This window comes from Vipera berus, assembly GCF_964194415.1.
Source record: "Vipera berus genome assembly, chromosome: 3".
NCBI classification, from domain to species: domain Eukaryota; kingdom Metazoa; phylum Chordata; class Lepidosauria; order Squamata; family Viperidae; genus Vipera; species Vipera berus.
Genome location: NC_138204.1, coordinates 193250274 through 193276273, shown reverse-complemented (window position 1 = coordinate 193276273; position 26000 = coordinate 193250274). Strand labels below are relative to the sequence as shown.

Here is a 26000-nt window from a genome sequence, read left to right as displayed (position 1 = left end):
TCCTCACTTACAAACTACCTGTTCAGCAACTGTTTAAAGTTATGATGGTGCTGAAAAAAAGAGATTTACAATCAGTCCTTGAACTTGTGGCTCTTGCAGCATACCTGTGGTCACTATTGTAATTTGGGTATTTAGTGATCAATGTGCACATATAACAGTCACAGACTACTGTGGTCACATGATCATCATTTACATCATAGTCAGCTTCCAACAAGCAAAGTCAATGGAAAAGTCGGGAAGAGGCCACAAGTTGTAGTCATGTGATGTTTCACTAAACTACCATTTGTGATTCTCTTAACTACAGCTGAAATTGATGTTGTAAGTCTGGTGCAGTCAAATGATTCTTTTGTTTAGGATCAAGTCACTGAGTAAAAAAGTTGCCAATACAAACTGTGTTCAGTAACTGAGGATTACCTCCACAAAATTTTATGCATACTTGTGAAAAAATACCATATATACAGAATTGGAACTCTTGCCAATTAACTGATATACCAGTCCAATAATAGCAGCTTTGGGAAAACCTTTCCAAATAAGATTGTCATGACATTTCAGTAATAAGGTCTGGAAGAAATAGTGCATGTAAGCATTAGCGGGTTATGTGGTATACCTATGCAAGGTTATTTTTATGAATATATCAATCTAATAATCATGTTCTGATTATGTCATAAAAATATACGTCCAAAGTCCTACACTGAAATAAAATGTAAAATATAAGAGCTCGAAGTTGGAACGAGCATTAACCACCTCAAACTCAATAAGACAAAGCTGTTAATGTAGCAGAATACATTTCATTTTCACATTTTAGAGCTCATTAAATGAATTCTGCAAAGGCTGCTGTATAAATAAAATAAATAGGAAAAAGCTATATACACAAAATAAATCAAATCCTTACATTATCCACTTAATAATTATATATTAAAATATGCTCATTAAAATATTTTACCTTTGTCATTCAATATTTTTAAACTGATGTTTATTTTAAAAGAATTCAGTCATGAGAACTCCATAATTTCATAATGAGAACTTCATAATTCTGACAACAAGGATGTATACAAGAATATCTTTTTATTTGATATGAAGTCACTTGGCAGTCTTATATCTATGCAATGCAACATAAACCCCAGCTGGCATCTCATGCTCTCAGAGATACAAACTTCAAACCTAGAAACATCCTTATTTGCGGCATTGCCAGGATAATTTTGTGTATCATTCACACTATTATTTGTCAGGCAGCCTCTGCAGGTGTGCATGGTACATAAACATACAGCTGTATCCAAGCAAGCCAAATGAAATGTATAATGAAAATCTCAGCAGCTGTTTAAAATCCAGAGAGAGCAATATGAGTTAGTATTTTTGGAAAAGCAAGGATGGCAAATTTATGATTATCCTAGCCTTCCAAAATAGCTTCTGGATTGTGTCATTTTTATGTCATGTCTACTTATTTTTTTTAAAAAACCACATTTTTGAATACTGGAAAATAGTGAATGTTTTATAACACAAAAGTAGCTTCATATGTAAAATAAGTTTTACTACATGCAAAATGTTAAACAAGATTTCATGCTGGAGCAGATGGTTTTGGGTAAGTTCTATCACTATTTACTCATCAAATTTATTGGCTGCCCCTCTTACCACAGGGTAATGTATTATAATGTAATGTATTATAGCACCACAAATCATTGTAATCTAAATTATTATGTTTTGCTATGTTCATTGTAGCATTTTTCTCTTTTCTCTATACCTTCAAGTCAGCTACCTTACACATGAAACCTGCACATTTTTGGTATAAATATATAAAACCAAATGGTGACATTGCTCTCACAGCAGAAAGACAAAAAATACCCTGTAAAATCTCCTTTCTATCAACTTTGAATTAAACCTGAATGTAGTATCATAGAATGCAAAACCATTTTATCCTTCAAGGTCAAAAATTAAGGATAAATTTTAAAGGCAAACAGGTGGATCATTGTGTTCAAATGGTGTACATCAGGCTCAGAAGTAATAAAGTTAGCTCTCTTCAGTTGCTCCTTCTTTGGCCAGCATAGTCTTTCTCTTGCCATGATGCACTTCCTGAGAAGGAGAGGAACAGATCCCCAAAGTCTTTGGCCAACTGACGACCAGATGGAATTGGAACATTTATTTATTTACCAAATTTATACTACCAGCCATCTTATCAAGGGAGATTCCGGGCAGTGTAAACAAACAGTCAAAATAACATATAAAAACCACAGATATATAAAAAATATAAAAATCACACAAATAGTAAATGTTATAAAAGCAGAGATACAAACCCTGAGCAAAGAGGGAATAAAAATAGCTAGTTCAGCAATGGGGAGATCTAAGCATGTCTCTGATTCTTTGAGAGCCCCAGGCCTGATAACCATGCCTTGAGGGCATTCCAAAATATCAAAATAGATGGGGCTAATTTAATTTCAGGGGCAAGAATGATCCGGAAGTCGTTACGTCAGAGGGAGCACACGTTCTGGGACCCACCAAATGCAGATCCCTTCCTGATGTAATGCCTCCTATGGCAGATCTATGTGGCAGGTTGATGCAACCAGGGATAGGTAGTTCCTCAGATAGCCCAGTCCCTGCCATGAAGGGCTTTATAGGTAAAAAAAAAAACCAGCACCTGGAAGTAGAGTTGGAAGCAACTGCTCACCAATGCAGTTCACAAAGCAACATATGCTGTTCTAGCAGTGCACATAACTGCCAGAGCTGCTGCATTCTGTACTAGCTAAAGCTTCCAGATACACTCTAAGGCAGGGGTGTCAAACTCAATTTCATTGAGGGCCGCATCAGCATTGCGGTTGCCCTCAGAGGGCCGGGTGGGTGTGGCCTGGGTGGGCGTGGCCTACTGGGTGGGCATGGCTAAAGTGTGTATGGCCTACTGGGTGGGCATGGCCGGCTCTACATCATTCACATCAAGGGTGCCTATGGGAGCCTGGGCAGGAGTGGGACAGATCTGAGGGTCTCTGGCAGGAGGAGGGTCTCTGGGCCAGGGCCAAGGCAGTGGGGGCCGTTCCCTCACTGTTTCCAGGATGGCTTCGCGAGCCGCATGAAACAACTTCGCGGGCCAGATCTGGCCCCCGGGCCTTGTGTTTGAGATGTGTGCTCTAAAGGCAGTCCCATGTACAGCGTATTGCAACAATTCAATCCGGAGGTCACATGTGCATGAGTGACAATGAACACTTCCACTTTCCAATAGATTACAAAACCAAACTAGTGCTAGCAGAAAATTTTCCACCTTTTCCTCCCCCCAGTATTTCTCACTTAGTTGGGCAAAAAATTTCCTTTTGAAACAGAAAGATAATTTCAGATAAATTCTCACTGACACTGTAGGGTGTTTTTGTACGTTTGATTTACAAGCGGTCAAGCCATGTTTATTTCATAAAATCACTAGATGCTCATATTCTTCATTTAAATTTTAAAGGACAACAAATCATGAGGGAATTCCTCATGAGCTTTTTCAGTAATTGTTACAGTCACCAATAAAGAGACCTTAACTTTGAGAAATTATTGAAGAACTTATCTTTCCCTTAAAGAAAATTCAGAGAAATCCATCACTAAATTTTCTGCTCAAAACTGCCTAGCACCAAGCCAAACTTCCTGTTCTTCAACATGATAATTAAGTTAGGTAGTGAACAATGAAGCAGGACAATGGCTCAGTAACTTTGACAGGACTGGATAAAGGGTTGATAAGCAGTTGTAGTGGTTTCGTGACTGAAACTACTGATATTTCTCATTGGGAAATAGCACTAACAAGCCAGTCTGTTGGAGACATACCGCCATATTCTTCATGCCCATAAATATTGTGCTTACTTTTAAAGCACCAACTTAATTCTTACTTTGAAGAAAGTGCAGAAATGCAAAACCACCTTGTAACATGAATAACTGAATTTCACTGGAACATATTCTCAACAATCTCTGTTGTTTTCTTTTTTAATTGTGTTTTTAGTTTTTCTCTGAAAGCATTTTTTAATTCAGCAACCAGAATGATGTCACCTGCAAATAAATCCTAATTAAGAAGATCCAGCAAACCAATATGTATAAAGTAACTTACCCACTCAAAATCATGAATACTGGATTGTGTCTACTAAGATCATTTAGCAACAAAGCCTACTGCTCTTTTCCCATCTGTAACATCTGCATAACGTCCACACAGAAGCTACTAAACTCTTCCTAAACTAAACTGAACCACACTTCACCACAAATTAAGTATCCAACAAATTTAAGTATCAAGCCCTCAGGCAGACTATTGTAAGGGCGTCTACTTAGAAGGCAGTAACTGAAAGGGACGCGGTGGCTCAGTGGGTTAGGACACTGAGCTTGTCGATCAGAAGGTCGGCAGTTTGGCGGGTCGAATCCCGAGTGCCGCGTAACAGAGTGAGCGCCTGTTACTCGTCCCAGCTTCTGCCAACCTAGCAGTTCGAAAGCACGTAAAAATGCAAGTAGAAGAATAGGGACCACTACGGTGGGAAGGTAACAGCGTTCCGTGCGCCTTTGGTGTCTAGTCATGCCGGCCACATGACCACGGAGACATCCTCGGACAAGCGCTGGCTCTTCGGCTTTGAAACAGAGATGAGCAATGGCCCCTAGAGTTGGAAACGACTAGCACGCATGTTTGGGGGAACCTTTACCTTTACTTTAAGTGAAAGTCAGTTTGGAAATAGTAATTGCAACATATATTGATATATTGAAAATTAATCTGAAATTCCAATTTAAAAAGCTGAATAAACTACAACCATGAGATTACAATTAATAATGGCAAGACTGACAAGATACATGTGCAAAGAAAATCTGAGCTATGAAAATTTTTAGTATTCTTAAATCAGTCGCAAGTATAGCAGAGGCAAAGATGATGTTGGAAATGGTGATACTATGATGTCATGACACAATGATGCAACTTATACATTTATATCGGACATAAATACAAAGTGGGATTTTTTAGGGCAACAATGTCATGGCATGTTATTATTTTAACATCACTGCAACTTGTTATGTATAACACTATCTTAAATGCAACAGAACAAGAAAACCTAGATTCAAATCCACCATCGGTCAAAGAAAACTCATCACTTCTAACAGCTTATTACACTGTTCCAACAGAGAAGCAATAGCAATAACAATAGCATTTAGACTTATATACCAATCCATGGTGTTTTATAGCACTCTGAGCGGTTTACAGAGTTGGCATATTGTCCCCAACAATCTGGGTCCTCGTTTTACCAATCTCGGAAGGATGGAAGGCTGAATCAACCTTGAAGCCATCAGAATCAAACTCTATGCTGAGGGCAGAATTAGCCTGCAATATTGCATTCTAACTACTATGCCACCAGGGCTCATAAATCTAAATATGTAAATCTGCTTTCCTTTGAAACTGCAAGGATCTGCGCTCCAGTCATGGGCACTATTGGCTAAACTCTCAAGCATAATTACCTTAAAGGATCACATTCCAAACAATCAGGCAACAAAGATCCAATACAATTCCCTTCAGAGAGAAGAGTAAACCCACCAGATACTGCACAATATCTTATATCTTCCCATAACAGTGTATCATCCTTCATCAATCTAAAGGAAATAGGCTGGTTTTGGGTGTAGAAAATCTAGACTTTTCTTTATCAAAAGGAATTACAGAGTTAAGATAAAACTTACCCTTTCCTGGCCAGGATTCTATGATTAAGGCAACTGCTTTACTCTGCCTAATGTCAGGAAAAACTCATGTAGTATCACTCACACTTCTTTCTGATTTTCTTAAACATTTCCAAAACAGAGCATATATTCCAGCACATGCTATTTTATTTGCTCAATTATGAAGTGACTGGATTTTCCAAACATCCATTTAAGGATACTATATGCCTAGCAGCAGTAGTTAGTGGCAACCAATGTTCCTGTGGATTGTTAAAGTATTGCTTCCAGATAGACTACATTACACAATTCCATAGCAAAGTCATCAGTCAGTTCAATCAAAACATTTTTAGTACAGTAGTAAGAGCCATGCTACCACCAGCTAATTCTCACAAAACGGCCAAACAGCAGCTGCCTAATTGACCACAACCATGGATGTTTCTTTTCATTTCTTTTCTAATACTTCTCATTAAAGGATGCAACTATGACAAAGACATGATTGTTCATTACTGATGTTTGCCTGAGAGATATCCATTTCCAATACCTTACTCCACTCTGACACAGAGGTCTCAGGATAGAACTCTGTGACAGAAACACACATAGGTTGTCAGAGCTGTGGTCCTGCCTTTCTTCTATTTTTTGCCCCATCAGGTTCAATAGACTGGTACTGGTTAGATTTCCCTTGGAAAAACCAAATGGAGAAGGTTGGACCATGTACTGAACAAATCTATGTTCAAATAAGGCTGCCCTATTAGGGAAACTATTTAGAAGTTGATCAGATAGACTGTCACGAAAGAGGAAGCCAAAAGGATTAGATGGCCCATGGAGACACTTAAACACATACTCTTGCACAGTGCTTTTTTTGTAAAAGAAAAAGGTGCCAGAACTCACACATGTCAGACAACCCACCTTGCCTACCCTATAAGGTTCCATCCAAAAAAGGTGCTGGAACTCCGTTCTGAGCGTTCTATGAGAAAAAAAGCCCTGCTCTTGCAGTACTCCCATAATCTAACTGTGAAAGCCCCTTTTGTACAGAGGGCAAGTGAAAATTGAACTGAGTTCCACTGATTGAGCTGTTCTTCTACAATACTAATCAATATAATGTAAGTGGTTCTTGAGTATTTATTTATTTATTTATTAATGGGATTTATATCCCGCCCTATCTCCCGAAGGACTCAGGGCGGCTAACAACAAAACATATAGTAAGTACAGAAATTAAGATAAGAATAAAATTGAAATCATCTGTGCAATAAATTAAAATTAAAAATTAAAAATAAATTAAAAATTGTAAATATAATTAAAATGCCTGTCAGTCCAGGTCAGCCTGGTGGAATAGGAGTGTTTTGAGGCCGCGGCGAAAGGACTGGAGATTTTGGGCCATCCGAAGCTCAGGGGGGAGCTGATTCCATAGGAATGGCGCTCCCACAGCGAAGGCCCTCCCCCTGGGGGTCGCCAGCCGACATTGCCTAGCTGATGGTACCCTGAGGAGGCCTTCTCTGTGTGAGCGTATTGGGCGATGGGAATTCGTTCCCGGCAGCAGATGGTCCTGCAAGTATCCCGGGCCTAAGCCATGTAGGGCTTTAAAGGTAAGTACCAGCACCTTAAATCTCACCCGGAGGGCAACCGGTAGCCAATGCAGTATGAGATAGGATTTTTATTATAGCAAGTGGTGAATATCAAAGCCCAGAGTGAGTGGTATCAAATGGCATATAAATTAAATAAATAAATACCTCGCAGTATCTCTCCAACATTTATTACTCAAGTAATTCATAGCTTACAGTGTGGGTTCATACTCTATTTTCATATTTCTATTTCTTCATCATTATTTATTTATTTGACTTATTTGCCATCCACCCCACCTCAACGCGACTCATGAAGGCTTACAAGCATTAATATTCATTAACGGCATTGTAAGGATTTTTTAAAGAATATAACATTCTTATGGTATGTAGTAATATCATCCTTACTGATAAAAAGTAGCTTTCTTTCCTCATATGGCAGGGGTGTCAAACTCACAATGTCACATGACATGTCGTGACATATCATGACTTTTTTTACATTGCCAGAAATGGGATGGGCATGGTTTCAGCATGACACATCCGGCCCGCGGGCCAGCAGTTTGACACCCCTGTCATAGGGTCTCAGTTCTTACATGAACCACTTGACAACTCTCAGGTAAGAAAACATTGTGGATGTTGCATCCAGTTTTTCAAGCTAAACAGACAAAACAACAGGCCTAGAAGATGAAAGGCAATAGTAATTGAGCATATCTATCTTACCTTCTAATAATGGTGCAGAGAAAAGTGGAATCACTTTAAAGTATAAGTTAACTCTTGCATTTATTCTTTTAGTTCAATGGTCTGGGAAACATTATAATTAAATCTCTCTCTCTAGTCACCATATCTATAATTACTATAAACAAAGTTCAAATGAAATCTTAAGCTTTAGAGGTTTGCAAACCCAAAACTAATGTTCATCAAGGCAGCTGCAGAAGCAATCTTAAAAGTTAAGAAAGCCAGACCTCTTACAGGCTTCACATACATGGATGCTTCTGTTTCTACCATAACCTATTTTCATTCTGGGTTTTTTCCCTCTTCTTCATACAGAGCTTTCATTTTATAGAGTGAATAATAGTATACCATAATATTGCTGACTGTTTTTACAAACAGGCCCTTCTGATTCAGTTGCTTTGTACCTTATGACACGCTTGTTAAAAAATTACTTCATAAAAACATAACATTTTCTAAACATGAAGCAATAAAGTCAAGATTTTGGACATTCTACAGTATTAATTTAATTACATCAGCAAGTGCATTAGATGCTAGATTTTTCATTAGAGCAAAAACATTTAAGGTCTATTTTCCAGACTTAGTGAATGTTGCTATGACACATTTGGTCAATAAAAACGGATGAAAAACAGTAGAGCTTTGATGCAATAGCCAGAAAATACCACTGTGGTTTACCAAGAGTAGGATGCACAAAATATTAGACCACAGTTAATGAAATTAAGCCAATGTCTTAAGTTAGCAAAATGTGTGCTCTGTTACTTGTTTGGAACTTAGACAACTAACTAATCTTTGAAAACTCCTTCGCCGCCAGTAAATACTATCTTCTGCATCTCTTCATAATTAAATCAGGGGACTACCACTGCTTTGAGTTTGCATTATTTTAATGCAAAGGGACAATAAAAAAATGCAATCTTTTTTGTTTCTACAGACTTATGTTACACATTCATGAATTTTCCTTGAATGGATTCATGGGCATGGAGAAAATGAGATAAAGCAAATAATTTTATTAAGCTAGAAACAAAAGAAACTAGCATTCAGCTTTACTTCACAGTTTGTTCTTTCAATGCACGTTGCATTTTAATTTGCCTTCATTACTGAAAGTTTGCTAATGTCTGATGCCACTGAAAATGGTATCTTATAGTATACTTAACACTGATGTTACTTACATACAGATTCTCACGTATGTATTCTGAAGCATTAAACATTAAACAAAATTACTATTTCAAATAGTCTTATTTTTAAGACCTTGGCAGAATTAAAATGGCCTTGATGATTACTACCATAAAAGATAAACTTGCTGAAATCTAAAATGTAATTTAAACCATGCACACTCTGCTTTCAAACATTAAAATGTATTAACAAAGAAGTAAATGCTGAATATTTCATTTTTATTATAACCTTTGCAACTTCTTACTAACCAAGCTCTTAATTAGGGACAATTGCACATACAAAATTGACTTATAATTATGATCCTTTTTTAATCTTTTGGGATGATGATGCACCCACCAGATATTAATAAAACAAGTTTTCTTGATCCAACAGAAGTTTAAATAGCAATAAAGGATTAGACTTTCTTTTTATACAACATTCCATTGGACTTGCTGATATAGGGACATCTGCATAATATTTCTAATTTGTTTGTTTATTATTTATTATTTTTATCCCATCTTTATTGTTTTATAACGGGGTGTCAAACTCGCAACGTCACGTGACGTGTCACGACGTATTGTGACTTTTTTGCCATTGCCGCCTATGGGGTGGGCGCGGTTTCGCTATGATGCATCCAGCCCGTGGGCCGCCAGTTTGATAACCCTTTTTTACAAGTAACTCAAGGTAGCAAATATACATAATATTCCTTCCTCCCCCTATTTTTTCCACAATAAGATCCCTGTGAGGAGAGGTAGGGTTAGCTGAGAATAACTGACTGGCTCAAGATCACCCAACCTAAGGCAGTATTAGAACTCACAGTCTCCTGGTTTCTAGGCCAGTATCTTAACTACTATACCAAACTGGTTTAAATAATTTGTTGCCATTATACTTTGCTTTTTCCTGTCTTGACCATAATAAACAACTGATTCTTACTTATTACTGCATTTCCAAAATGCAGGATTGCGCTGAAGCATATTTCTTTGATTTGTTTCTGAAAATTATGAGTTGGCACATAACGAGTCATTATTCCTTTGCCTGATCTATTCAAGTGACATGAACTAAACTACTCAACTCAAGCACTGACACTTTATGAACACACTGCTAGAAGTTGCTATTTAGAGAATAAGAAATCCATTCCACAGCTGCACACAAGAATATTAATCTAATGTATTCTAGTCCATTTCAGAAACATTTATAAAATCCAACCGAATTACATTCTAATGTGCTATAATGCAACACTATTTTAATTCATTCTGGTCTATTTAGTCCATCCAAACAAAACAACAAAACGTTATGAACTTGATTTACACAAAGATATTTTTAGCAGCCTTCTGAGAGAGAACCAGAGCTTCTATGAGGCATAACATTTAAAATATCTCGTCTTGCAAGAAACATCAATACTCATTTCAAAGGAAAGTCTGACATGACATATTTCAAAGGGAAAGAAAATTGAATACATTTTATCCTAGTTACAAGCAAAGAAAAAACTTTAGAGGAAGTGTGTCAAAATCAATCAACAATGGAACCTTCAATGCAATTTATTTAAAATTATATAGGGTAATATCCTTCTCAATAAAAACAAGAAAAATACGTAAAGATGGAAGAGATCATTACCCTTAAAACAAAACATTAATATCTCTATTAGCAGAGGTGTTAAATTACATGGGTCTTTAACAGAAGCTGTATTACATTCCAACTAAAAATACAGCTCAGAGCCGATACCCTTATTTCCATAATCATTTTCATATGCCAAGCATACATTAATGCAGTATTATCTTCAGAACAAGAAACAGACATTCCTTTAGAAATTAATTCAATATTGAAATGCATCACATTAAGGTTTTTTTACCCACATTTCTCTCAGGAACACTTGCAATGCAACCACTACATAGAAAACTTGTAATATTCTTTCCAAGGACTCCATTATGTCTGACACAAAATGTCTAATGTATAAACTTACCATTACAAAGCATGCAAGTCTGTTATATTACAAAATTATTTCTGCAAACGCAGACTTTAATTAATTAAAACAACTGAACTAAAATATAGAACAAGCGGATATGCTTCAAAAATCTCATTAACTAATTCATTAGCTCTCATATTCAAGTTCATTATAGTCTTCTTAGCAATGTTGGTAATGAACAAACCAGTATACAAGAGAATTTATGATGGAAGAAACCCATGGTCCAGTATTGATCTCTAAGCCCTGCCCTGGTTTAAGTCTCAATACGCAGAGCTGTTATTTAGGAAGCAGGCAGTGGCAAACCAGTTGCAAAAACCTTGCCAAGAAAAAGGCAGGGACTTTCCTAGCCAGTCATTAGAAATCAACTCAAAAGCACAAAAAAGAAAAAAAATAGCAATCTGTTTATCAACAGAAAAGTGATTTCAGTGTGAATATAAAAATACTGATACAATTGTGTCAGTATTTCCCTTATATAAACTACTGTACATATTTTTCCCACATAAAGATATGATGTCGCTATTCTTAAAACAGCAAAGCAAAACAGGATTTTATTTTTGTACTAAGTATTATGAATTATATTACACTTTGAAAGTTAAAAATTGTTTCCAAGTGCACAGGGGCGAGAAAGTAACATCTTCAACAACTTCTTAAAGCAGCAACATTTCCCCTCAACATTACACATCTGTATTTTACAGCTGCTACATTACACATTACATAGTCCTAGTGGAGATTTATTTTTCTGATGCCCAATTTTCACATTATGCAATTAATGCCAAGGCCATGAAAATTTACAGCTTGATCTAAATGCCACTAAACAAGTGACAACTGAGTACAATTTTTAAAAACTAATATTTATTCTAAACACTTATTCTTTTAAGGTAGTTATTTATCACCTGAACCTACAATCCTTTCAGTTTTTCAATTCCATTAAAATCAGTAATTCTGTTAAACGAGATTCTTTTTTCCATAAAAGAGCAATATAGGGGCTTTATTATATAACATCGATATTGTTCCAATCTATGTAATCTAAATAAATTAGTACATAAATTATCCACTGATCTATTTTAAAACGTGTGACATCTATCCTTCCAAAGAAAAGGTTTAGGAGGAGATGATTAAAAACAATGAGAAACCAGTTGCTGCTGTTCTTTCTAGTGGACAAGGATCGCTGGAAACTGGGAAGCATATATATTTAATTGTGGTTGGTTGCACAGTCAGCCAGACATTTAGATCTGATTTGGCATTTTTATCAACCTATCAAGTTCTTCCCAAGGATCTTGGATAGGCAGAGGTTGTTGGATGGTGTTAAAGATACTGCCACAGAATGCAAGCCGTTCCAAGTAAACTTCAAGTAGTGTTCAAGTAGTGCTCTACAACAATGTGAAATCACAGCTGCTAGTTCTTTAGTTGGTGTTGGCCTTGGTATGCATCGAGCTCTTCCCAAGGTTCTAGGACAGACATGTCAAACTCGCGACGTTACGTGACATCACGCAACATATCGGGACGATTTTGCCATTGCCAGCAATGGGGTGGGCATGGCTTCCAGATGATGCGTTTGACACCCCTGTTCTATGATGTAGTACATGTATGCATCCAAGCAATGTGCCTTGGGTAACTGACATATGGAAATGTTGTCAATGCAGAGATTTTCTAAGACTTTTTTAGACTTTGATAATGTTGGTAATGGAAAAACCATATACAAAAGAATTTATGATGGAAGAAAATAGCTGCAGAAACCCATGGTCCAGTATTGATCTCTAAGCCCTGCCCTGGTTTAAGTCTCAATACACAGAGCTGTTATTTAGGAAGCAGGCAGTGGCAAACCAGTTCCAAAAACTTTGCCAAGAAAAATGCAGGGATTTATCCAGGCAGTCATTAGAAATCAAAACTGACTCAAAAGCACAAAAAAGAAAAAAAATGATGGTTTTGAAGTTGTTTCCACTGTTCAATTTTATCTTTAGCACTTTTCTCTCTTTCGATGTATTTTTTATGAAACATTTTATAGGTTACCCCTGCTATAGGACATAAAATCTCAGACAAAATTAAAAGTGGAAATCAAAGAGAGAAAGAAACACCACAGACCAAAGGCAAAAGCAGGATTCTGTTGTTATATGGCTAAGTAAAATATCAGTTGAAATCTCATATCTTGCGTGATGTGAATGGCTGAAGATCAGCTGATAACACAGCACTGTGAAACATATATAAACCATGGCAAGTGCCTACTTTAAATCATTATTAAAATATTGGAAATAAACTAAATGAATTACTTATAGTTGGAGCTTAATGGTAAAAATAGTTATAAGATTTTGGTCAGAAATCAGCCTTTCTATTAGACTGGAGACAGCAAAATCATATAATTAAACCAAAACTGGGGAAATAGTTTCATTCCAACTTCGAAGAGGATTTTTTTTCCTATCCCTGATGTCCCAATCTTTCATACAGTGTTACGTTCCAGGTGTCTGGTATATATTTCTAAACTACAGTCACATTTTAAAATAGTACTGAACTGTACTAAACACTTTATTAAAAATGTATGGATAATAAACCAATAAAGGGCAATGGTGGCATAAATCCATAGCATATAGTAAGTTTTACCTCATCCATTTACACTTCTGTATAGTAAAGTTGCCAATCAACTTTAAAAAAAAGAACATTCTGAGGGTGTCCAACAAAGATGAAAAAAAAATCTGTTGGAAATATTTGTTGAAATATTCACAATAATGCTTAATCAGTGAATACTTATTATGGTTGCCCCAATTCTTTCTTGCAAATAACTAATATAACTAATAAGCCCTAGTCATCACATTTCTGGACTACTGCAATGTGCTCAACAAGGGACTACCCTTGAAAAGCATTCATAAACTACAACTGGCACAGAATGGTGGGGGTGAGGCGTGTGAGCAGTTCTTAGGCCCCTAGAGTGGCCCATGTTACACAACTACTCCATGAACTGCACTGGTTACTGGTTATTGATCTGCTTCCGAGTGCAATTCAAGGTGTTGGTCATCACCTTTAAAGCCCTGCATGGCACAAGTCCAAGCTGTTTGAGAAACTGTCTCACCCTGATGGGACTGGCCCGCTCCACCCATGCTGGTAGAGAGAGCATACTGCGGCTCCTATCAGCCAAGGAATTTTGGCTGGCAGAATCCAGGAGAAGTGCCTTCTCTGCTGTGGCTCCAGCCCTCTGGAACATCTTACCCTCTGAGGCAAGATTGCCTCTCACCCTCCTGATGTTTTGAAAGAGTCTCAACACCTGGCTCTGCCAGACTGCTTGAGGAACCAACGGGGGAGCTACATACTGGAGTGGTTGACTAATTAAAATTCAATGCCACCTGCCCTCCATAGGTCCCACTCCCTTCTTTGCCATTTTGTCACCTTGATATTATCTGTTAATGTTTTTATTGTGTTTTATGTAAATAATGTTTTTAATGTTTTTTCACTCTTTATACAGTATGTTGTAAGCCACCCAGTCATTGAATATGAGATGAGCAGCAAATAAATAAATAAATTATTCAATTTTTATTGTTTTAATTATTATTTTTAAAATCAAACAAAAGAAACCTGTAATGCAATACAACTCAAAGTGTGACAATAGAAAAATGAGGAAAAGGTGACAATACTAAAAGAAATACAAAGTGAATTATATTGATAATAAGGTAGAGATGAAAAATGAATTACTGAGAGGGAGGAGGATTCACACCAAATGTGAAGAAGACGCTATCCTGTTTATTAATGCAGATTAGTAACATTAAGCAGGAACTTGTTGAACAAAAGAAAGTCATAGTTATCAATTTGGAGAATACCAGTGGAAATTATATTATTTATATTAATATTATATAATACATTATATATTATACATATTATATATATTATACATTAATAATCCCCTTCATGGATTACTGCCTTGTTGTGGCAAAGGGGCTTGCGTAATTCAATGAAGCTATGAGCTATGCCGTGCAGGGCCACCCAAGACAGAAAGGTCATAGCAGAGAGTTCTGACAAAACGTGATCCACTGGAGAAGGAAATGGCAACCCACTCCAGTATCTTTGCCATGAAAACCCTATGGACAGTACCAAAAGGCAAAACGATATGATGCTGGAAGATGAGCCCCTCAGGTCGGAAGGCGTCCAATATGCTACTGGGGAAGAGCAGAGGGCTAGTACTAGTAGCGCCAGAAAGAATGAAGCAACTGGGCCAAAGCCGAAAGGATGCTCAGCTGTGGATGTGTCTGGTGGTGAAAGGAAAGTCCGATGCTGTAAAGATTTTTTCTTCATAGGAACCTGGAATGTAAGATCCATGAATCAAGGAAAGCTGGACGTGGTCAAAAAAGAGATGACAAGACTGAACATCGACATCTTAGGTATCAGCGAACTAAAATGGACAGGAATGGGTGAATTTAATTCAGATGACCATCAGGTATACTACTGCGGGCAAGAATCCCTCAGAAGAAATGGAGTAGCCTTCATAGTCAATAAAAGAGTAGGAAAAGCAATACTGGGATTCAATCCTCAAAATGACAGAATGATCTCAGTTTGAATCCAAGGCAAACCATTCAATATCACAGTAGTCCAAGTCTATGCCCCAACCACCAGTGCTGAAGAGGATGAAATTGAGCAGTTCTATGAAGCCCTACAGCACCTTATAGAACTAACACCAAAAAATGATGTCCTTATCATCATGGGGGATTGGAATGCTAAAGAAGGAAGCCAAAAGATAACCGGAATAACAGGCAAGTTTGGCCTTGGAGTACAAAATGAAGCAGGGCACAGGCTGATAGAATTTTGTCAAGAGAATATGATGGTCATAGCAAACACTCTTTTCCAACAACCCAAGAGACGGCTCTACACATGGACATCACCAGACGGTCAACACAGAAATCAGATTGACTATATGCTCTGCAGCCAAAGATGGAGGAGCTCTATACAGTCAGTAAAAACAAGACCAGGAGCTGACTGTGGCTCAGACCATGAGCTTCTCATTGCAAAGTTTAGGCTTAAACTGAAGAAAGTAGGAAAAAGCACTAGGCCACTCAGGTATGAATTAAATCATATCCCTGTTGAATATACAGTAGAGGTGACAAATAGATTTAAGGAATTAGATCTGATAGACAGTGCCTGAAGAACTATGGACAGAGGTTCGCAACATTGTACAACAGGTGGCAACCAAAACCATCCCAAAGAAAAAGAAATGCAAGAAAGCAAAATGGCTGTCTAAGGAAGCTTTGCAAATAGCTGAGGAAAGGAGGGAAGCGAAAGGCAAGGGAGAAAAAGAAAGATACACCCAACTGAATGCAGAATTCCAGAGAATAGGTAGAAGAGATAAGAATGCCTTCTTAAATGAACAGTGCAAAGAAATAGAAGAAAACAATAGAATAGGGAGGACCAGAGATCTCTTCAAGAAAATTGGAGAGTTGAAGGGAACGTTTAATGCAAAAATGGGCATGATAAAGGACCAAAATGGCAGGGACCTAACAGAGGCAGAAGAGATTAAGAAGAGGTGGCAAAATTACACAGAAGAACTATACAAGAATGAGCTTAATGTCCCTGATAATTACAATGAGGTGGTCACTGACCTCGAGCCAGACATCCTAGAATGTGAAGTGAAGTGGGCCTTAGAAAAGCTGAGCAACAACAAAGCTAGTGGAGGTGATAGTATTGCAGCTGAGCTATTCAAAATCTTAAAAGACGATGCAGTAAAAGTCCTACACTCAATTTGCCAGCAAATTTGGAAAACTCAACAGTGGCCACAGGATTGGAAAAGATCAGTTTACATTCCAATTCCAAAGAAAGGCAGTGCCAAAGAATGTTCAAACTACCGCACCATTGCACTCATTTCTCATGCTAGTAAAGTTATGCTTAAAATCCTACAAGCTAGACTCCAGCAGTATGTGGACCGAGAACTACCAGAAGTACAGGCAGGATTTCGAAGAGGCAGAGGAACTAGAGATCAAATTGCCAACATACGTTGGATCATGGAGAAAGCTAGGGAGTTACAGAAAAACATCTACTTCTGCTTCATTGACTATGCTAAAGCCTTTGATTGTGTGGATCAAAACAAACTGTGTCAAGTTCTTAAAGAGATGGGTGTACCAGACCATCTTATTTGTCTCTTGAGAAACCTATATGTGGGCCAAGAAGCAACAGTGAGAACTGGACACGGAACCACTGATTGATTCAAAATTGGGAAAGGAGTCCGGCAAGGCTGTATACTGTCGCCCTGCCTATTTAACTTATATGCAGAGCACATCATGAGAAAGGCAAGGTTAGAGGAATCAAAAGTTGGAATTAAGATTGCCGGAAGAAATATCAATAACCTAAGATACGCAGATGATACCACTCTAATGGCAGAAAGTGAAGAAGAACTAAAGAGTCTCTTGTTGCGGGTGAAGAAGGAGAGTGCAAAAGTTGGCTTGAAACTTAACATTAAGAAAACCAAGATCATGGCATCTGGCCCTCTCAATTCCTGGCAAATAGATGGGGAAGAAATGGAGGTAGTGACAGATTTTATTTTCCTGGGCTCCAAGATCACTGCAGATGGGGACTGTAGCCAAGAAATTAAAAGACGCTCGCTCCTGGGGAGGAAAGCCATGGCAAATCTAGACAGCACACTAAAAAGCAGAGACATCACCCTGTCAACAAAAGTGCGTATAGTCAAGGCTATGGTCTTCCCAGTTGCAATGTATGGCAGTGAAAGCTGGACCATTAAAAAGGCTGAGCGCCAAAGAATTGAGGCCTTTGAACTATGGTGCTGGAGAAGACTCCTGTGAGTCCCTTGGACTGCAAGGCGATCAAACCGGTCAGTCCTAGAGGAGATCAACCCTGACTGCTCTTTAGAAGGCCAGATCCTGAAGCTAAAACTCAAATACTTTGGTCACCTAATGAGAAGGAAGGACTCACTGGAGAAGAGCCTAATGCTGGGAAAGATTGAGGGCAACAGAAGAAGGTGACGACAGAGAATGAGGTGGCTGGATGGAGTCACTGAAGCAGTAGGCGTGAGCTTAAATGGACTCCAGAAGATGGTAGAGGACAGGAAGGCCTGGAGGAACTTTGTCCATAGGGTCGCGATGGGTCGGACACGACTTCGCAGCTAACAACAACAACAACAATACATTAATATTATGCAATATTATTATCATTTAATATAATATTAAATTACATTGAACCTGAAAGCATAAAGATAGGATTGATCCTTAAATAGGACATAGCCAAAAGTAAAATCATAGATAAAACTTTATAGAACTTAAAATTATAAATATGTATTTCCTCTGTGGTATAATGATGGTAAGAGTAATTGACTATCCAAAAATCTGGTTACATTATCATAAAATTACACAAAACATATTATTTTGCACAATTTTTCCCAAATAAATATTTTTAATTATTCCCTAATGTAAGCAAATCAAGAGTTACATTTACAAGGCATGAAAAGGATCATATTCCAAAACTGATATCTGAAAGCTTCTCACTGCCCACTCTAGTTCTCCCACAAAAAGATTCAGCCATTGCTAAAACAGATAACCAACCTCACCATAAAATACCCTCAAAAAACAAAGAAAAATATGCTTTATGTTTTATGAACTATTATTTACCCTCACATTTAGATCTAGTGTCTGGCTTTTAGAGAAAATTCATCTAAATACTACATTGCTTATAGGCTCAACTCGGGTCATTCCACTGCTATTGCACAGCTCATATATCAAATATAAATTTTATTTAAGAATGTACATCCCAGTTTACATATCCCCAAGTCTTACAATCTGTTTAAAGGGGTGCTAAGAGAATTCCTACTATTCCACAGTGCTGATGTCGCATGACTTTTCTTAAAAAGCAATCTTAAAAATGTGTTTTCAGTGTTTATGTAAAATAATATTACTGTGTACATCAACTTTCCCAAATCTAGTGCTGCTGGTTAGAAATAGAAATCCCAAAATTCCCAACCAAAGCTCCAACGGATTTTGATTTATGTAGAAATTTATACCTTAGTCTTCTGACACTGAGACATCATCTTCAGAAGATACCAGGCTTGAGAGGTTATTGAGTATATGAACAAATCATTATAAATAAATAAATAAAACTAAAGCATTAAAAAAGGCTTTAGCAATGCTAATGAAACATGGGTTCAAAAAAAAAAGTCCTATCCCGCTGTTCCAATGCTAAAATAGAACTAGTATATAACTCAAAGGGATAAATTAATTAAATAGAAAAAATTAAACAGGATGAGAATAAAAGATACGAGTTGCCATAGCTAACAGTTATCTTTCATAAACATAATATACTCTTGTGATCTCTCTATTCCCTTCTAGCTGACAATCAAATATGGTCATATAAGGCAGCGCCCTAAAATAAGCTTGTAAAAAGCTACTATAATGGAAGCTTGTAGATGGCAAGAAACTTTGCGAGGCACAGAAGTATTTGTAAATTGGATGATAATTTGTTCTTCCCATTCTGGGCTTCCACGCATCAAACAGAAGTAAAGCTACTTTGGGCAAGGTTGGCTAATAAATGATTTTATGTGAAAAAAATAGGGACATGAAAAATTATATATTAGATTCACAATATAATAAATGACTTCCATTTTCTATCAGAGAAGTAAATATCCATATTTTATTTCTTCTCCTGAGAGGAGAAGGTTGGAGAGCTGAGAAACAACAGGATTAGCTCCCTGGCTTCCAACTGCAGAGATTTAAAAGACACCAAGTTCACAAACCTCATTTTTCTAATCACAAAATTGCTGATTAACTACTTTTAAGCTATTAGAGAACTTTTTTCATAAATTGTTCATTAATTACTTCTATTAGAGATGTTCAGAAGAACATGTTTGAAAGCGCCAGGTGAATCTGCCTTCAGTCCTAAATAAAGAAAATTTTAATCATAAATTTAATGAGCTTAAAGAATCTGAAATAAACAGTAAAAAGCTAAATAACATTTTGAGTTTTAGAAAGTTATAAAAGGACCAAGGGTACAGATAAAATTGGAATGTTTAAAAAATTACAATAAGATTTTGGAATTAACTATAAATAACAGTGGGAATATTTCTTGTGGGAAATATTCTATTTTGTCTTTTTCAAGACAAAACAAAGATAAGCAATTTCATAATTTCAAAAATTGGACACTAGAGGGGACTAAAGTTTTTAGGTACAGAAAAGACTTACAAGCCTGTAAAATGTTGCAAAGAATTGTAACAATGAAAATATTAAAGAAGACTTTTGAGAGAATAGAATCAAGAAACAGTAAGCCACAATATTAACAATGTTTGTAATAATGTCGATGAATATTAGTCTTCCAAAGAAGAAATCAAATGATAAATTTTCCATAAAAGATTTATGGAATTGTGGTAGCCTGGAGGCAATGGCAATTTAGTATATTCCGTGAAATTTACATATACAAAATGTTTGCAAGTTTACAGCACTCAAAAGAATTCTGCACATTGTCCAAAATGCCTATGCACAAAAGTTTAACTAGGGTCAAGCACAGTCATTCCACCACATCATGACTCTTGACCTTAGCAGTAGACACACTGCTGCTATGCATTATAGCCAGAACATTTCTCTGTTCAAGTTATTAACCTTGCAACATTCAATGATTCTCTTATTCCACAAATGTCCAGATTACTAATTCTTCCTAGGCAAGTAAAATGGGTAAAATAGAAAAGGTTTTGAAATAGCAGATGTGGTAATATTTCATGTTACCATCCCATCCATTTATACTCTTTTTTTCAACCTTTCATACAATTTAGGGAAGTTAAAATTTCATCCACCAGCGAATACTGAGATTGCTGAGCTTTAACTGGGGACTTTGTCTCAAATCACAGATATCAGAAGGGACAGTTAACCCTCAGGTAAATAGTTTGCTTGGCATGGGGAATGTTACTTTAGCCCCAAACAAAGTTCTGTTTAAAATTTAAATCTACCCCCTTGGGGTTAATTGGATGGATTAATTAGTTCAGTTTGAAGTTTATGTGACTTTATGACAATGTCTTGCCAGAATAGAAGCATAAAGTGCTCCACAATTCACTGTTAGAAGTTTGCAGCCTTTTCTTTGTGGGGGAAAAGGCTCTAGATTGCAGTTGGATTTGCTTTACAGGACATCCAGAAAAGAAAACTCTTGGCAATTTAAACATAAAACAACGATGCTAAAGTTTGGTATTGTTTCCTTTTTGCTTTCAATGTGATGCATTATACAATTCAACCTAAAATCAAACAAAATAATCACTTGGCTTTTCATTGAAAAAGGTGACAGGTAATGAAAGCATGGGATTAAGAATGTGAGAAACTTTTTTTCAAGGGAGGGGGGAGAACGGCTGAGCCAGTTTGTTTTAAAACTCAACTGCCAATATTTGCCACACCACTCTTTGAAACTCTTTCAGCTGTCATCATATATCTTGGCTCAAGACTATAGTGCTCATTTCTTGCACAGATTTGTATGAAAATCACTGGGCTGACATTTTCTTCCTACAGTCATTTTAAATCACATGGAGGGGTTTTCAACTGATTAATTATATTATTTACACCTGACTTTTCTGAAAATTTCCTGTAGTGTACAAGGTGTATAAGTCCAATGGCGCACTGGCTGAGGAATTCTGGGAGTTGAAGTCCACAAGTCATAAAAGGGCCATGTTTGAAGACCCCTGGTCTAGAACCAAAGAAAGGCAACCAGACCGAAAGCTTATTGCATTCAGCCACAATTGAGTGAGCTATCAAGTTAACTAATGTACTCATGGCTCACCAACAGGTAAGAACAGCACTGAACTCATTAGTCCCTGAAATGATACCTGTACTGCATGTAATTTAAAATCTAACTCAGGGTGCTCAGAATAAGTGCCAGCTTTGGATATATCACATGGAACACACATTTCAACCCAGAATATTGGAAGGAAATGATTAAAGCTCAATAACCTGCATTACAACTCAGTTCAGAAATGTGTGCTGGGGAGGTTAGGGGAGAGAAAGAAAAGGGTGGAGGAAGAGCAGATTTCAGAGGCATTAAAACAGCAATTGCCTGTCTTTCCAATCTTTTTCTTAACTGGCTAAAGAACTATGTAGCCAATCCAAAACCCTTTTTACATGCACACCTGGGAAGAATTCTGAATTCTGTTACTTTCCTCAACATTACCCTGATGTGGTTTTGACCAGATGTTTAAATGTTACAACATGTACTTTTCTTCTTTTCTTCCAAGGAAAAAGGAAAATAAGAGGAATATTTGACTTCACTCCACAGGAGACCTATTTAATAGTTTGGTGGTTATGTAAGTAAAGGTAGCTTGGCTAAGTCAGTGTTGACGACATATAGAACGACATGATCCTAATGACTTGGAAAATATTGGCTCTCCTGAGATTTAACCAGATGCTACTGCACTGAGAAAGCTACTGTATTATTGAATTTCATTTTTGTGAGGTAAAATTTATTATTCAACCATTACAGTATTCCACATGAAGTCTTCCATAAAATAGTTTTGCAGTTACTTTCTGGAAAATAGGTTTTATTTTCACTTTAATACATCATTTACATGAGGGGTCCAAATGCCTATTTGATCATTTTAAGCAGATAAATTAGAGGTCTGCAAGCAATTTTGTTTAAAACCCCCACACAGAGATTAATAGAATTGGACTGTCAACAAAATTACAAATTACTTAAATGCAGCAGGGAAAATGCTCTCTTAAGGTTCAGTTTCTACAGAAAATAAAACTGTATGCAATGGCATTAATATTTTCCTGGCATATGCATCAGAATCCAAACTTTAGACTTACTACAAAAAATTACATTAGGAAAACTCTCAAAGAAGCGATAAACATAGCCTTCCATCAGTTTGGAAACGGCGCCTAAATTGAATAAACTAAATTAAATGAATGTTATTAATGTAATTCTTCAATTACAAACTGGGCTATTATTGTTTCTTATTTTAATTCTTGAACTGTATACAAAAAAAGGAGGGTGTGATAAACAGAGATCTTTAAACACATGCATTGAACAAGCATAAACAAATTGCAGTTGGCTGTGATAATCTCTTCTTGAAAAACCAAAGGGTTTTTTGCTGACCAATATGTAAAGCAAGTTTTAAACTGATTAGTTAAGATTTTTAAGAACCCAAATGTCCATTTTGTAAATTATATCATAAGCACATTTATTAATGGCAGTCTAAATACAATGGCTTACCTGGAGGATTCTTCAGTTAATTTGTTTAAATGATATGTTGTTTATTTAGGTACATGAATGCATTCAGTTTTTTCCAAATATATTCAATACATATTACTGTACTGTTTTATAAGTACAAACTTACTTAAAATAGATCACATCAGAAATTTTTTAAAAACTGTATCTGAGCTTCAAACATAAGAATGAATGAATGAATGACACACCATTAATAAAAATGTTATCATTACCTGATATTTGGAAGACTTCATTCATTAAACTTTCATTCACTAATGATGAACTAGAATTTCCAGTATAAACCCAACTCTGCCAAATAGTTTGCATTAGAAAGTTCTGAGCTCTTGTAGCCTGAATGGTCAAATTTGGAAGTTCAAATATAAATTCATTGTCTGCAATATTAGATCGCTTAGACCTAGGAAATAAAAAAGGATGGGAGAAATTAGAATTGGTGTGTGTGTGTGTGTGTGTGTGTGTGTGTGTGTGTGTAAAGCCCAAGCTTTTTTTGGGGGGGCGCTAATATAAGCCCTAACCCAAAAGTCAGCCCTACCGCGCGGTGGGGAAAGTCAGCCCAGATCTTCCGTGCAACAGTCAGAGCACCGTCCACCGCCGGAATGCCAGGGCCCTTCACCAGAGGCTGCCGGTGGAACTGGCTACCGCCAGCCCTGCCCTCTTCTGTCTGTTTGCCTGCGGTTGTAGTGAACCAAACCTTCAGTGAGCCCCGGCCTCCACCCGCCCTGCCTGCTGGCCCTACAGCTGCTGGGACATTTCTCGGCTGCATCAGGTGCCATGTGGCAGCCAAGTGGCTACCCGTGCTGCTTCTGCCTTGTGGGGCTCTTTGCCCTCCTGGCTGCGCTGTTCTGGGCTGCCCTGCTAGGCTGCTCCTGCCTGGTGCGAGGCGAGTTGGCCCAGATCCAGAGTGCCGCCCAACCACTGGCCCGCCAGGGCCCTTCGCCAGCGGCCGCTGGTGAAACTGCGCCGCCCACGCCTCCACCTTTGGGCTGCTTGAGTGCCACAGCCTGCACACCTACTTGGTGCTTCAGGCACTGGGCTAAGGGCTGAACCTGGTGCTCTTTGGACACTGGCAGGCGCTACAGCTCTCATACCAGCTGGGAGCTTTTGGCCTCTATCGACTGCTCCCTCCGGATCTCTTCCCTCCACCTGCCAGACACCTGCCGAAGCCACACAGGGTAAGGTTGCTGCACGCCCCCACCCAGATGCCCTTGCCTCCCCCAAGTGTTTTTTTACTAACTTGCCTTTCAGTTGCATAGTGTTTCTCTGTTTGCTTCTCAGCCTTTGCTTGTGGGACTAAAAAAAAAGGTTAATCAGACTTTCTAACTTCTTGAGATCTCGTGAGTAGAAAGTCAGATTGAAGGGTTTTTTTAGTCCCACAAACATGCAACGAAGGATGAGAAGCAAAAGGTGAAACACAATGTAGCTGAAAGGCAGGTTAGTAAAAATATGCTTGGGGGAGCCGAGGGCATCTGGGCAGGGGGGCGTGGCAACCTTACCCTGCGCGGCTTTGGCAGGTATCTGGCAGGTGAAGGGAAGCAATTCCACCCCACTGCTGCACCACACAAGAACGGTGCTGGATCACACAAGAACAGGGCAAGGCTAGTGAGTATCACACGGGCATTAGCCCTGCCCCATTTGCGACACACACGTGCTCACAGCCCCACACGTGTGCACACACGCATGTAAAATGCTTCCCATCTGGCTTAATGGATATCTCTGATGCAACACCAGAAACTTGGTGTCATTTGCGTACAACTCAGAGCCAACAGGCAAAATCAAGATGTTGGAGTTTACTGACTTTCCAAAAATGCATGATTAAAAAAATAAAGTAAAATAAAAACATTTCTAATGCCCTTCATAAGCATTACGATTTAAAATTAACCTTTTTAAAGTATTAAAATGTTAGTTATGATGCTTTAATTAGAAAAGATATAAAGCCAAGAAATAAATAAATAAGTTACATATTTTGTTTCAAGTGGCAATAACTTTAGAATTTTACAACACAATTTAATGCAGACTTCCATGTATTACCCAGAATCTTCTGCTCTAGTCATGTAGCATCCCAACCAGCCAACCAACCAAAAGTAACATACCTAATAATAACATTTTTGGCTACTAGTTTCAAATATATTGTTTGATAGTGGCACATATTTTTAAATATGAAATGTTATTTCACCCTGGCAATGAAATATTCTAGTTAAATTTTTCAAATACAATTTAGAAATGCAAATGTTACAGTAATAATATATACTGGATATATAATGTTTGAAAATATTTTTAAATAAAAAACAAAGAAAGCTACATTGCAGATTTACCCAAGAAACAAAATTGAGATTTTCAATCATTATTCAAAACATACTACAAGGGAATTCTATATTAGTTCATAAAATTTATTTATTTATTTGTTTTATATACCTTTGTTTTTAAAAATGATGGTCTGTCGGATATACAGAACATGTGTATCATCCAATATGTATATTTTAAGCAACAATGGAATGTAATATCTTAAAACCCAGATAAAGCAGGTGGTATAATTTTAAAAAAACAAAGTGTACATTCACGTTTAATCACATTACCAGGTTATTCTTCAGGACTAGTTCTCATTCACTGAACAACTTTAATGAAGCTCTCAGTCTGCAGGCTGATTTGAATAAATCAGTTCAAATGCCATTTGATATATTTCATCTGGAGTTCTATTCATTGCAGATTACATTTAGCAATCTGGTTGTAATATTCACTGATTCCTACTTCATTACTACAGCTAGTTCTCAACAACCTTGTAAGTCATTGTGGCCATAAGTCAATTGACCCCT

General features: G+C 37.4%; 1 protein-coding gene across 3 annotated transcripts in view; it reads right to left on the bottom strand.

Annotated features, from left to right (window-relative positions):
• Positions 1-26000, bottom strand: part of VPS13B (vacuolar protein sorting 13 homolog B) — a 354623-nt gene that overhangs the window by 275156 nt on the left and 53467 nt on the right. For all 3 annotated transcript variants that reach the window (XM_081322737.1, XM_081322739.1, XM_081322738.1), the window contains exon 17: positions 23406-23587. In XM_081322737.1, the coding sequence (XP_081178863.1) occupies positions 23406-23587 (182 nt within the window). The remainder of the gene's footprint in view (positions 1-23405; positions 23588-26000) is intronic.